Source organism: Gobio gobio, assembly GCF_949357685.1.
Source record: "Gobio gobio genome assembly, chromosome: 24".
NCBI classification, from domain to species: Eukaryota; Metazoa; Chordata; class Actinopteri; order Cypriniformes; family Gobionidae; genus Gobio; species Gobio gobio.
This window is the reverse complement of record NC_137120.1, coordinates 26,681,188-26,697,126: the sequence shown is the minus strand read 5'-3', so window position 1 is coordinate 26,697,126 and position 15,939 is coordinate 26,681,188. Positions and strand designations below refer to the sequence as shown.

At 34.8% G+C, this 15,939-nt stretch overlaps 1 protein-coding gene across 1 annotated transcript; it reads right to left on the bottom strand.

The window, feature by feature from the left end:
* Positions 1-140: 140 nt before the first annotated feature.
* Positions 141-13,689, bottom strand: cxcl12b (chemokine (C-X-C motif) ligand 12b (stromal cell-derived factor 1)). Its single transcript, XM_079807922.1, has 4 exons — positions 13,529-13,689; positions 9,932-10,049; positions 6,353-6,436; positions 141-2,842 (listed from the first exon to the last, which is right to left on the bottom strand). Exons 1-4 carry the CDS (start codon positions 13,593-13,595, stop codon positions 2,812-2,814), a joined length of 300 nt encoding a protein of 99 aa, XP_079664048.1. The 5' UTR covers positions 13,596-13,689; the 3' UTR covers positions 141-2,811.
* Between the last annotated feature and the right edge of the window lie 2,250 nt (positions 13,690-15,939).

The window sequence follows — 15,939 nt, the reverse complement described above, 5'->3', positions numbered from 1 at the left end:
GAAAATCAACGTGCCTAATAATTCTGCACTCCCTGTATAAAAGATAGAAAATTGTAGTTATAAAAATGTCATATGAAATCTGCTTCACAAAGGTTTCATTTAAATGAGCTTGTAAACAACATAACAAAATGAATAATTGTGGAAGTGTGATCTGCAATACAATACTCTAGAAATTTCTTCATATTGTACTGTTGTGTTTTATTCATATTGATCAATACAAAATACAAAAATAAATCATTACATTACAAACTCCTTATATTTTTTAAGTGGCTCAAAAACATTACAGCAATTGGGCATTTGAGTCAAAACATTATCAGAAACAACGTGTGTTAGATAAACGTGTTAATGTCATGGAAAACAAAAATCACAGTCATATCCCTTAATTTTGTGGCTGGAAACAAAACATGATACATATGGAATACATAAAGTAATATTAATTTAGTCTAGAAAAATCGCTTGCATTTATGCGGTTCAGTTTTGGTCCCTGTTCAACCCATTTACTGACAGCCATTTAGTGCTGTAAATATATACATGTTGGTTGTTCTTGTCGGATCCAAATCACAACCAGTATGACACACAGTTAGGCCACTCGACAGTACAGATCTGTATGCAAATGCTGTTATATAAGGCCTGAGTCACGGAATGTCGCTCGATACACATGAGCAGAAGTTTTAAGCTGCCGTGGCGTGATTGCATTAACAACACCTGCTTTATACATATAGCTTTAAACTGCATATTTCTTGAATTTCAGTGTATATGGCATTTGCTACACAGAGGTAGCAGAGAGGAAGAGGAAGGCAGGAAACTATGATTCTGCTTCCTGTAGTAGCAGCCCTGTGTCAAACGTGTCTCTTTTCCAAAACCTTGCTATCTCTTACCTACATAGTGCACTACACATACTGCCTACTATCTTCTAAGTGTAGGTTTACACGACAATGATGTACTAAAAATGAAAACGTTTTTCCTTTCCTTCCTTTTCTGCGTTTTTCACGTACAGACGACAATGTTGTCAAAATGTTCACACGGATCTGCGAAAAACGACTAAAAGTCGTATTATTCATACCACTGTTATTGTGGCCAAAAAAAATCGCGATATCTAGAAACCTTGGGGGGAAAAGTTATCAAATTAATTTTTACTTTGTTTATTTAGTTTTTCTTTTTTACCCAACAAACATAAAAGCATGAAATATCGACATTGCGTTAATTTAGAGTGTGACAATATACCGGTATTGGCGATAACCACAATATGTAAAATAAATAGGAGTCTTATGATAACATGTCTTATGATTTACATGTCACGTAAATTTATATTTATTGATTTTTATTATAGGCAAGACAAGTCAAGTGTTGATTTGAGAGGATAAATTGATCAAACGTGGTTAACTCACTGTCGGCCGCTGGCCGCTTGGTCGTTACTTTAAAAACCAAAAACTTTAATTTAACAAACAAATTTTTTTTCTAAATTAACTTAATAAAGAAACGAAAACGAAATATAACTACTTTGACATTACAAACAATGCTGAACTATTTTTATGGCTGCAACAGTGTGTAATAGGGAGGGAGAAAAAAGAAAACACGGGCCCCAGTCGGACTCTTAACGTGTCATGTTATCATAAGACTCCTATTTATTTTACATATTGTGGTTATCGCCAATACCGGTATATTGTCACACCCTAAATTAACACAATGTCGATATTCCGTGCTTTGAATATCGCGGTTATCACCAATACCGGTATATTGCGACACCCCCTAGACTGAACACATATTACGCATGCACGTCACCGATTTCACATTCACGTTTTTTTAGTTTACATGGAGGCGATAACAGTATCGTTTTCAAAAATTTGCACTTTGAATCGCGTTTTCAAAAGTTTACGTTTTCAGGCCCCCAAAATGGTGTTGTCGTGAAAATAAACGGCCACAAAACAAAGTTTTACATTTTTAGTTGAAAATGGTGTCATGTAAACTCCACGAAAATGTTCAGCTCACAATTGATTCCAAACAGTTTGGCGTTAGCATGCTGCTAAGCTAATTGCGCCATTTTTAAGAATAAAAATACAGGGGAAAATAGTAAATTTGTAACTTTTTGTTTAGTATTGAAGGAAATTTGAGTATATTTACGATTTGCTTTTCACGTCCGCCATCTTGGATTTTAATTTGAGTTTACCGCAATGCATTCTGGGATTGCTTTATATGTGAAATCCAACTGATACCGCCGTAAATTTAATAAAAGGCCGTTTATTTTGTCATTTTCACATTGGGTGTCTAGCTAGGCATCTTGTTAGGTTTTGGAACAGAGCTAGCGTTAGCATGCTAGATCATTCATATGTGCTGGTGAGCTTTTAAACACCTAGACTACAGCAAAAGTGAGCTTGAACAGGGGCAGCTTTAACTTTCTGCTTCTATTTTACTCGCTTGCATCCCTTATTAATCCCAAACTATCCTAAAGGTTAAACATCCCTCACAGCTATGACACAAATCCACAAACAAATTTTTTACTGCCTTTTAAGTTGTGGAAAACCTGTAAATATTTCTCTTGCCTTCACATTCACACATTCAAGGTCGTGTTCAATTGCTTCATTCACTCACACACACACTCGTGCACCAGTAAATAGTCACAGCCAGCAGTAGTGCGTCGGGATGAAGGTGTTTGGTTGTGTTTTGGTGAGCTGCAGGCTGGTTTATGTGAAGTGCTGTTTGTGCAAGCAGTCCAGAAAGAGGAAGAGTGATCTAAAAGAACGAGGGAAGAGGACGTGTGCCTCTTTAGAGGTCGGAGATGCACTACGGTCCTCCCCGCATATCCTCATCCGTTTACTTTGAACGCTTCTTTGACTTCTTTATTCTGAAAGAGAGAGAAAAGTCATATTATTACAGATGATCAAGCATCTATTTTGTTTTCCGCTGTACATTTGTTATCACAACTTTTTTCTTTTGTCAAATCAACTTAAATAATTAATGTGGTTCAGATAACAATATTTTGAGTTTCTGTTTTTCAAATTTGAAAAACTCAAATTTTTCATTTCAATGTACTCAAAATTAAGGCAACCAGGTAACTTACGTTTTAAAGTTTTAACCAACAATATTTTTTTACAGTGATGTCAATGCTGATACATTTTTAAAGTTTTGGCGATTTCTGAGGATGAATCTTGTAATTATAGTCTTTGAACATGTGAACTATTCTGATTATGTATCTAACATGTGTTTTTTTAATCAATCTAGAACATATACTTTTATTAAGACATATTTTGCAAGTACGTCAGAAAAAGATTAGTACGTTTGATTGGAATAAAAAGATTACTACGTTTTAGATTTATTGTAACAAAAATTGATAATTCACTAAATGAGCAGTGCTATTTTTAGTATTATTTTCTATAATAAATATAGTATTTATTAGTGTTGTCAAAAAAAAGAAAAAAGAAACAACACATTATGTTTATATAATGTGTGTGTGTACTGTGTATAATTGTGTATATTTGAATACACATACATGCATGTATATATTTATATAATTTATATTATATATAAATATAAACATTTTATACATAAATAATAACAAATATTTCTTAAATCTATACATACGTGTGTGTGTGTGTGTATTTATATATATATATATATATATATATATATATATATATATATATATATATATATATATATATATACATACATAATTATACACAGTACACACACATAGCATTTGACAGCGCTAGTATTTATCAATATTTTTGAATTTTTTATTTGTACAATTTCATTTTACTTTGTTTTACTAATTGTATGCGTTTTTGACATTTTTATTATTTATTTATTTTTAAAAATCAATTTAGCTTTAACTTGTTTTATTTCAGTTTCAGTCATTTTAGTACTTAAACTTAAGCCAAGGTAATATTTCTCATTTTAAAATCTTTCTAGTTTAGGTTTTTCATCTAATATTTGATTTGATTTTACTTCTGCTTTATATTAATTCAAATGTTTAATCGTTTTTGTTTTAGATAATAGCAGCACTGCTCCAGACTGATCCATAATGATCAACACTCTTGTGTTTTTTTTTCTTCTTCTTTTTAATGGCATCAGTCAGTTTGGCTCAGTGGCACAATAGGAGGCCGATTATTGTGGCGTAAAACCTCTCTGCTCTGCCTGTTAACTCATCATTAATCTTCAATTAGTGTAATTAATGAACAGAGGTTAAATGCTTAGGGCTCTGGCGGAGCCTAATTACCTACTTAGGTAAAGGTGTAATTTATATAATCTTAAATTACCCAATAACATTCCACATATGCCATTTAATTGTTAGGAACAACACCTTGTAAATTGCTGCTAAGATGTGTTTTAAAACACCTAATGCTACTGCACCTTTACTTTGGTTTTTGATGTAAAGTAAATTGCGTAAATCAACAAATTCTTTAAATTCAATTGTTTTTAAATTAAGAAAAACACGTCTCTGCAGATTTAATACAGTTGATTGCACATCAGAACATATTTTAAATGTAATTTATTTTTAATAAATCAGTGTGATTCCATGATAGGTTTTCTTATGTTTATTTTTGTTTTAATTTTCACGTTTTATAGGTGTAAAATTATTTCAAAGGTCACGACTATTCCAATTTTGAGAATTAGAAAAAATCTTTGAGGACAAAGATTTAGTTTTTGAATCTTTGTTTTTGAAAGCATTCATACTTTTGACATGGCATGAATCGGTGTTATGTGTAAAGTTATGTCTATACTTTACGCACAAATACGTTACATACTTTTTTGCACACAATGTAAGATTTACGCATTTTAATTAATAGTAAAATTCCATCAAATTGAATTGAACAAGCCTTGCATCTTAATTGAATAATTGATCAAGGATTTTTCCGTTATTCAGTTAAAATATGTAGAGTGAAAGTGAAGTGACCCATACTTGGAATTTGTGTTCTGCATTTAACCCATCCAAGTGCCCACACACAGCAGTGAACACACACCCAGAGCAGTGGGCAGCCATATTGCTGGGGCTCCCGGGGAGCAGTTGGGGGTTCGGTGCCTTGCTCAAGGGTCTCACCTCAGTCGTGGTATTGAGGGTGGAGGAGGGCGCTGGTTATTCACTCCCCCCACCGACAATTCCGGCTGGACCTGAGACTCGAACCCGCAACCTTCCGGTTACAAGTCCGACTCTCTAACCATTAGGCCACGACTGCCCCTAAAAAGATTATTCACTCTAAAAAATGCTGGGTTAAAAATAACCCAAGTTGGGTTGAAAATGGACTAACTCAGCAATTGGGTTGTTTTAACCCAGCAATTGGGTTGTTTTAAGCAAACATTCAACCCAACCACTGGGTTAAAACAACCCAATTGCTGGGTTAGTCCATTTTCAACCCAACTTGAGTTATTTTTAACCCAGCATTTTTTAGAGTGAATAATCTTTACATATTTTAACTGAATAACGGAAAAATCATTGATCAATTATTCAATTAAGATGCAAGGCTTATTCAATTCAATTTGATGGAATTTTACTATGAATTGAAACGCGTGAATCTTAAAGGGCTTACTTTTTTTTGAGTGCATGTAAAGTATGCACAACTTTTTGTTAAATGTATTACTGAGATCACTAAGGGTGTTTATACTTTTTTTGTTGTTGACATTTTTCGTGTACAGATGAAGGCATTTCAAAACAATCCCTGTTCACAAGGATCTGCGAAAAACGACTAAAATCGCTGTATTATTTATGCCAGGCCAGTAGGTGGCGATGTGACTTTGTAAAGAAACACTTTGCGCTTATAGACGGCACACGTAATAAGCATGTGCATGACGTCACCGTTTTCACAAATTCATGTCTTTGCAACGATATCTCAGGACCAATTTGTACGAGGTGGCTAATTTGTACAAATTCGTACGACCTCACTCATATGAATTCGTACGATTTGTCTAAATCACAGTGACAGGTAGGTTTAGGGGTTGGTCATTCGTACGATTTGTCTAAATCACAGTGACGGGTAGGTCATTTGTATGAAATCATACGAATTGGGAAACTCGTCAAATATGTACGAATTGCGGTGACATCGGGTTGGTTTTTGTAGTTTACACGGAGACGATAACGGAATCGTTATCACAAACTTGCACTTTGAAACCCGTTTTCAAAAGTTTGCAAGTTCCCCAATACGCCATTGTCGTGTAAATGAACGGCTAAAACGCATGAAAAGTTTTTTTGTTTTTAGTTGAAAACAACGTTGTGGCCCCTTTAGAATAAACATTTTGTACTGTAAGTTTTAAACATTATTATTTTTATTCAGTAGAAGTCTCTAAGGAAACAGACTGTATCTCATCCCATGATTCTCAGTGACTTGTTTTTCAGAGTGTAGAAAGAGTTTCTTCTTACTTGTTAATGGCATTCTTTAGATACTGCTGAAGCCATTTGGTCTTGGGGTTGATGCAGACCTCTCTGTTGTTCTTCAGCTTGGCACTGGTAATGAGAGAGAGAGAGAGAAAAGAAGGGATTTGTTTCGGACCAGAGCGACCAAAGAGAGACTGTAGCTTTCTCCCTCTGCGGCTCTACAGTGTATTTCTTCAGATCATATCAGCTGTCTGTCATGGACTGTGTTTCATTCTCTCTTTTCTACTGTACTGGCAAGAGTCACTGCGCTCCATCAGATAACTGAATTGAATTAGAGGCGGTTCGAAGGACAATGTTGTGCTGTCTGGACGTTCAGAATTTTTGATGAGTTCGGAAGATTTTGACTGTGATTCCCAGAACTGTGCATGTGCATACAGTTTGTCTAAAGTAACATCAATTAATTTATTCAAATAAAATTTTAAATCAATTAATAAAAACGTAGGCTCAGATTCCTGTTACTAACCAAACACATGCAAACCTAGAAAAAAGGCCTGTTCACGTCAAGGACTATAACCATAACTACGATAAATATATAGTTCTAAATATAGACGAACAGCAGAGCCTACACCACTACTGTGATAACGGCCTAGAGAAACTACATCATTGGAATCTATCTATCTATCTATCTATCTATCTATCTATCTATCTATCTATCTATCTATCTATCTATCTATCTATCTATCTATCTATCTATCTATCTATCTATCTATCTATCTATCTATCTATCTATCTATCTATCTATCTATCTATCTATCTATCTATCTATCTATCTATCAAAATCAAAAATCCTTGATTATGCGGAACTTTTTCTTAAAAAATGCAATGGAAAATGCGGGAACTTGCAAAAACTGCAGTTTGATGAAAAAGAGAAAAAAAGCACTATATCACAGAAAGTGCTGGGAATATATAAGTTCTCATCTTGTTTTATTGAAGACCTTATAAACACATGGCTCAAATTTACAAAACATTGAGTCAAACAAGTTATGTAGCTTTACAAAAGGAATATGCTACAACTTCTGAAAAAATTAATAAATAACTTCCTGTTTTACAGAGGTAGCTATACAAAACATTTGAGTGCTTCCAATGCACAAAGTGCAATCTCTTAAAGGGTTAGTTCACCCAAAAATTTAAATTCTGTCATTAATGACTTCCCCTCATGTCGTTCGACACCCGTAAGACCTCCGTTCATCTTCGGAACACAAATGAAGATATTTTAGTTGAAATCCGATTGGCTCAGAAAGGCCTCCATTGGCACAATGCACTTTACACTTTCAAGACCCATAACAGGTACTAAAGACGTTGTTACAAAGTCCATCTCACTACAGTGGTTCTACAATAACTTTATGAAGCGACGAGAATAGTTTCTGTGCGCAAAAAAACCCCTAAATAATGACTTATATAATGATGACCGATTTCAAAACACGCCATTATGAAGCTTCAAAGCGTTACGAATCAGTGAGTCGAATCATGATTCAGATCGCGTGTCAAACTGCTGAAATACATGACTTTGGCGATCCAAACTGCTGAATCGACTCACTGATTCATAACGCTTCGAAGCTTCATGATACTGTGTTTTGAAATTGGTCAACACACCGGGAAACTGCTTTGCGCTGTCTTTTGCTGTTATTTTTGTTGTCAAATGGGAATTTGCGTGCTTCATCATGGTTTCACCGATATCTATGGTTTCACCACGGGGTTTGCAGCTTTTCGATGACGTTCACGGCGGGTAATTACGTCACTTCAAAACTTTCCCATGGTAATAGGGGGAAATGGCGGTTCTTGTGTGAAGTAAACGCACATTTTTGACATCATGACTTTTTTGCTACGAAAATACGGGGATTATGAAATCATGCTAGCCCCGCATATTTTGCATGCGGAAATAGGCAATTTACGCGGCGAAAGTGCGCCATATTTGAAAAAATGCGCCCCCCGCATAAATATGCGGACTTTGGCTGATTATGCATTAAATCATGCGATCGCATAATCATGTTTTTATGGAGCGACTGATCTATCTATCTATCTATCTATCTATCTATCTATCTATCTATCTATCTATCTATCTATCTGTCTGTCTGTCTGTCTGTCTGTCTGTCTGTCTGTCTGTCTGTCTGTCTGTCTGTCTGTCTGTCTGTCTGTCTGTCTGTCTGTCTGTCTGTCTGTCTGTCTGTCTGTCTGTCTGTCTGTCTGTCTGTCTGTCTGTCTATCTATCTATCTATCTATCTATCTATCTATCTATCTATCTATCTATCTATCTATCTATCTATCTATCTATCTATCTATCTATCTATCTATCTATCGCAACAATATTTTGTTACATCCTTGCAATAAATAGGCCTAAGGCATTATTTACCAGGATATTTGCAAAAAAATTTTTTGCTGTGAGATTGTTTAGGTTAATGACAAATAGAAAGTAAAGGGTCTGACTCAAGCAGAAATCTTTTTGATTGATATCCTTTGGCACCGCCAGGAAAATCCCCTCAACCGCTTCGTTCACACACACATGGAGAAAACAACTTAAATGACACCCAGACTTCGCACCTCAGTGGCAAAAGGTTGTGTTTGAGAGTTAGCGGCTCGCGTTGGCATTCAAATGGCTCCTATTCGTATTGCTTACACCTCAGACACACACGCATCTCTCAATCTGTCTAGACAAATGGAGCCTGTCGGCTCAGATAAAAGATCTGCTTAACCCCAAATCTACACATGAATCCTAACAATCAACCTCTCGATCAGTAAGCTAACTAAAAGTGTAATGCTACCCCTGTTTGTTTTCCGGCGGGATGTCTTCCATTGAGTTTATCTTGAGAGAGTTTACTTTATTTGTTTGTTTGTTTGTGATTTGGGCTCTTGAGTTAATCTAGCTAGTCTAAACGATCTTTTGCGTGAGCTTGTCGGTGGTCTGGGACCGAGCCAGCAGGTAGTAATTACCTCACAGCTAGCTAATGCTAACAACAAAATGAGTGATGTGCTTGTCTAGGGGGAAAGGGTAGGTGGCTGTCTTTCATCTAGGCCAATGAATCCGAAAGGATTTCTAAACAAGATGTGTGGAAGATGGCAGATTAAAGGCGATTTCCTCCGGCCAAAGTTAGTTCCCGAAATGACCCTTGGCTACATGCTAACCTCTGTAACCCCTGTAACCTTGATCCCCTGTAGCGCTTTGGCTTTTTGCTGCCGACAGGGTACAAATGGTTCGGTTTAATACATTCCAGACCGCTGAAGTAATACCAAATGCTGGTAAAATGAAAACGACAAGGTCGCCCGCAACACTAAGCTAATCATTTTGACCCTTAACAATTATTGTGTCGTGAAAACCTGAACGCTCGTAATGGACAATCCCTCTCTCATATTTTCTCATTTGATCCTTTTTTGTTACTCTGTAACTGAACGATATGCCACATTGCGACTTTCCCACACTGATTCGACTCAGCTGTGGAAATTTGCAACTTTAAGAGCTATTTCTGGCATTTAAAATGACCTTTGTTGGTGTACTTTAATGTTGTGTAAAGCATTAAAAATGTGGTAGAGTTTAGCTGTTGTGAGATAGACGGTGGGATGTCGACTCACATGACTTGGAACGGGCAGCTGGGTGTGTGGAGGAACTTGATCTCACGGATGCTCCTCTGGGGGACGGTGTTGAGAGTGGACCGGCACCAACATCTCTCCACCAGACTGATTGGTTTAGCTGGGATGTGATGGAGACAGTACGGAGTCAGTGCAAGTGAAATATGAAAAATGCCTCTTATATTGAAGAGATTTGAAGTTACGGTTTATAAGATAGTTAGTGATGAATTAATTAAATTTTTGTTGGTTTAACTTAGTGTAAATTACCTGGTTGCCTTGAAATTGAGTTCATTGAAATTAAAATTGAGTTAATACAATGAAGGATATTGGTTTAACAAATAGAAACTCAAAATATTATGTTATCTGAACCACGTTAATTATCTAAGATGATTTGACAAAAGAAAAAAGGTAATATTTTTTTTACGGTGTACAATAAGTCACGACAACATATGAAATCAAAATAAACTGTTTTAAAGTTATATGAGATTCAACTTTTTTTTTCAGTTTAATGTCATTTATGTTGAAATGACTTACACAGCCAAGTTGATTGTACTTAAACATTTAAGGCAGCAAGGTTTTTTTTTCAGTGTACCCTTAAAAAAAACCTTTAAAAAATTATAAATTAATACTTTAATTCAGCAAGGATGCATAAAATGGATCAAAAGTGACAGTAAAAACATAATGTTACAAAAGATTTCTATTTCAAATAAATGCTGTTTTAATTTTCTATTCATTAAAGAAACTTGTTTCCACAAAAATATTAAGCAGCACAACTGTCGTCAACATTGATAATAATAATAAATGTTTCTTGAGCAGCAAATCCACATATCAGGGTGGTTTCTGAAGGATCGTGGAGTAATGATGCTGAAAATTCAGCTTTGATCACAGGAATAAATTATATTTTAAAATATATTCAAATAGAAAACAGTTATTTTAAATAGTAATAATATTTCACAATATTACTGTTTTTACTGTATTTCTTGATCAAATAAATGCAGCTATTGTGAGACTTCTTTCTGTATAAAATCTTCACAATATAGATGTCAGAAACATTTTAAAATATTTAAAATACTTAAAACCGTAAAACGTATTCAGCTCCACTGGTTTTTTTTTAAACGGAAAAACCTTCTGTTTTCTATTTATTTCTAATCATGTATTGATTTGTTTCTTATGTAAAACAATGAAATTACCCAGTCGTTTTTTGTAAAGTTTTTGTAAATTCTTACTATAAAAAGATGGATAATCTTGTAAAACATTTTTTTTCAGTCAAATTATATGATCAATAAGCTGACAACATATGATTTTACATTGCTTTAACTCATCAAAATAACTTAAGCAATTTTCAACTTGTTTTTTTAAAGTCAGTTTAATTGTAATTTAAGTTGAAATTACTTAAACATCCAAGTTGATTGTACTTAAAAATGTAAGCAACTTTTAACAGCCGTTTTTAGTTTTTTAAATGACTTGACAAAACCATTCTAAACTTATAAAGACACAATGAAATCACATATTAGAAACTTAATTTCGATGCAATATAATCCTACAGTACAACACAAATCACTGAACTCTCGAACGCATCTACTGAAAGTGTCCGATCACCTGCGTCCATTAACAAACCCTAATCATTAAAAAGAGATTAGTCTGCATTCTAGTGGCCCTCGTCCATTCACACAGGGGCCGGCCTGCCTTTTCACTCGCCACATTTTTCAAAAGGAGCTTTTCTGAGGGTCCTCAACATTAAATACGGCAGAATCCCAATCACACTCCAGGTTCAGTCCTGAATATGTGCATTAAATGAATCTGTTGAAGAACATTCTCTGAATGGTTTCACATCTCCCTGGTTTCTTTTTAATGGACCCAGTTATGAGGGAAGTCAAACTGAAATTCCCACAGTTATTCCCGACACTGTCTGTTCCCTTTGTCATGTTAAACACCGGCCCATTAAGCCTTGACTAAACACTGCGCCAAGTGAACAGCGCAGGAACTTTTTGCTTACTATTCTCTAATTAGACACCAATTAAAAGAGCTTGCGGATAAGTAAACAGTGCTAGGTGGTTTTTTGCACAGCAGAAACGACAAAGCTAGACACACCAAGTTCAGCTGGTCAAACATCTCGCCGAAACCTTCTGACCCGCTAACATGTAAAGACATGCACAGCTAAGTGAAGACATATATGCAAATGTATGCTGGGCACTTACGAGCTGCAAGGTGATATTAATGGAGCCTATTAATGATCGTTAACTCCTTAATGATCATTAACTGAAAATATTCACTATTCTGGACAACCTAATACAACAGTTCTGCAATTTTACGACTGAAGTAATAAAACATTTCAGCAGAACATACTCTGTAAAAACTTTTACGAAGTTGTAAATAAAACAAAGATTATTGGGAGTATGTTTTACAAGAAAATACTATTTTAGGCTTTATACTTCAAAATGTAATGTTTTATTAAATGTGTTACTTGCCGTTTCTTTGTCTTTTATGGCAATTTCTCAGTAAAGATGGTTTCAAATTCAATCCTACACCATTTTTTTCAGTGTTCAATAGGAAAGCAATTAGTTTTTGTTGTGTGTTTTGTTTTGTTTCTTTTTGTTTTCCTTTGCTTTGTTTTTGTTTAGTTTATAGTTTTTGCTTTGTTTTACTTTGCTTTGCTTTGTTGTTTGTTTAGTTAAAACATTTTCATTTGTTTTGTTATACTTTGCTTTGTTTTTTGTTTGGTTTTGTTTTGATTTTGTTTAGTTTTTAATTTTTAATTAGTTTTTGTTATACTTTGCTTTGTTTTTTGCTTTGCTTTGTTTTTTGTTTAGTTTTTAGTTTAGTTTAGTTTTGCTTTGATTTTGTTTAGTTTAAAATTTTTGCTTTGTTTTGCTTTGCTTTGTTTTTTGTTTAGTTTCTAGTTTTTAATTTGTTTTGTTTTACTTTTCTTTGTTTTTGTTTAGTTTAGCTTTTTTGTTTAATTTTGTATTAGAATAGATATTGGTCTGGTTTGTCTAGTAATTTGTGTATTTATGCGCTAAAATTAAATATGTTGTATATAGTGATACATTTAAAAATGAATACATTTTACACATTATAAATGTATTTTTCAAAATAACAAAATAAATTTTTTGTCATTTTGAATATATTTATTTAGTTACATTTCAATATTACATTTCAACATATTGTTTTCGTTACATTTATAATGAATACATTCATTTAATTTATTATGAATTATGTATATTCAAAATAAAATAAGTTTTTATTTTTATTTTAGCATAGCTATAAGATGCCCAGGATGATGCATCTTGCTACACTGTAAAAAATTATATGATCAATAAGTTATGACGTTTTTACATTGCATTAAAATAAGTTAAGCAATGTTCAACTTTGTTTTACAAGATTCAACTTTTAATGTAACTTTTAACAAGATTCAATTCAGTTTAATGTAATTTAAGTTGAAATGACTTAAGCTTCCAAGTTGATTGTACTTAAAAATTTAAGGCAGCAATTTTTTTTTACAGTGTATTGTTATTTAGTTAATTGAATTGCAACACGTCAAAGCATCATCTGAAAACTTAAATGCTGTAAATCTGTAAATGTTAGTCGTAACCCACTTACCGTCAGTCTCTGGGCTCCATATGGCGAGCGTCAGCAGGGCCACCAGCGCTAGAACTTTGCTATCCATGCCAAGTGTGTGTGTTTGTGTGTGTGTGTGGCTTTTGTCCGTCACAGCTAGCTTCCAGAGCTCAGTGTGGCGTCTCAGAGCTCTGCGAAGTGTTAAGACTGAGGACCAGAGGGAAACACTCCCCCCCTTTCTCAGGAGGAGGGGAGGAAGGAGGAGGAGGGAGTGGGGCTGGACCCTCTCCTCCGACAGTCACCTTCTTCAGCGAAAGTCCTAAAATGTTCTGGCAAAGATTCAACAGTGACAGTCTGACTCAGACTCTCTCTCTCTCGCTCTTGTGTATTTTCCTCTGCATCTTTTTTTTTTTTTGTCTCAGAGGAACGGAGAAAGCAGAGTCCCTGTTGTTATCTCAGTATTGTTGTTTCTCAGTGCTTCGATTTGTTATTGTTTGTTTCAAGTCATGTTTTTCTGGTGGTCGACTTTCACTTAACTGGCGCTGCTGTATTTCCTGGCTCTCAGTTTACAGCCGCATATCAGATTCCCTCGATTTTAGGATTCTGATTCTGATTCTTTTTGTGATCTTTAAGACCTGAAAGCTTATGCTTTAATGCTTTAAATTAGCATTCTAGACCAATATAATTACAGAAATGTGAAGGCAAAGCTGCCAAACAACTGTTACACAAGGTCACAAAGCCATGGAAAACTGGATTGACTTTACCATTACATTAAAACAAATGTTTCCAAACTTTTGATTGGTTCATGCATTAACATGAAACATGTATTTTGAACATGACAAAGCATTGCTGTTGCTGTAGGTTTCAGAAATGCTATGTATTCTTTTTAAATGTATTTTATTTTTAATTATAAAAATATTACCTTTTTTAGTGTGTGTGTGTATATATATATATTTACATACATAAACATTTACTGGTATATACATTTTAAGTAATGAAGATATAACTTTTTACATATTACATTTTAAAGTGTATATAAAGTTTTATTTTTTTGCAGCATATTATTCTTTTTTCTTAAACTGACCAGGAAAATATTTAATATTCAGAATATTTTGGCATTGGCACAACTGACCCAACAGCATCTGGCACAACTTACCCCAAAACTACCATTTTAGTAAAAAAAAAATTAAAAATGTAATAAATTGTGACTAGTCTTTTGCCAAATATTTATTGGCAGTTAACCAACATGCAAGAATATTTTAAAGAAATATTAACTTTTTAAACTAAAAGGATAACTTTTAAAGTATTTAATTATACTCTGAAGCCATCTGATACTTTTGTGTAATAAACAGACAAAAACTGTTATTATTTGCTCTGCCAAAGCTCTTAAAAATTAATTTGCATTTGTGTGCATTCCAATATGGGGGCGTTAAGACGTGTCATGCCATTTTTCACAATCACTCTCACTTGCGTGACATGTCTTGACGCAGCATATTTGAGTGCACACTCACAGAAATGATTGATTGAACAACAAAGTTCTTGTCCAGTTGAACAGGCCTTTGTAACAATGCGAAGAAAATCGAGCGCAGACCAAAGCAGGCGCATGCGAGTGTACGTCTCCATAAAACAGTGGCTGGTGAAGTACCTTTCAAACAGAGTCAGTGGAGACACTGTGTTACACTTTTAATAGGCTGCATTCAGACCCTCACGCTGAGAGGCCCGGCAGCACCAAACCCCCTTAACAGCCCGTAAACTTTAGAGGGTGTTGATAGTTATCAAGCAGTCAGCCGAGGTGCAAACAACGTGGATGTGAAAAGGAGTTGTATACAAACTTATCATTAATTATACGTTTTTGAGGTCACAGAGAGTCTGTTATGTTTCAGTGGCACTTCAAACGTCTTGCAGTTCGTAATATTTAGTCACCGGAGTGACGTTTGGCACGTATAACAAACAATATCGCAGGTGGAAAAACAATCACCCCTGTTAAACAACAGAAGTATTTTCTTTGTTGTTTAAATGGCTACTAAGAGTATTTTCGAGATCCCTTTTGATCTGAGATCAAACACGCTTATTTTCAGCTTTAAAATTCAAGCGTTCAAACTTTTCCAACTTTGTTGTTTTCTCTGGCTTTGAGGCGTCCAGTGATATTTGTAAATCCTCCGTTAATGTCCGCATTGTTGATCTCAACCCTTGGCCTTTTCAAAGTGCAAGTGAGCGGGAGGATGTTGAAAAGATTACGAAACATCACTACTGACCTAAGTGACAACTCTGCAACTTGTATCACTTTAAAGGGCAGAGGGCACGTTTCACATCCTCAGGTTTCGTGTTTCAGAGAAACGTTTTCCTTCACTTTGTTCTCACAAAGAGCTGACGGACAACCGAAGATGGATGTGTGACGCAGGACAGCGAATAAATCACTTTACATTCGTGTTTATTTACATTTCACTGCATCA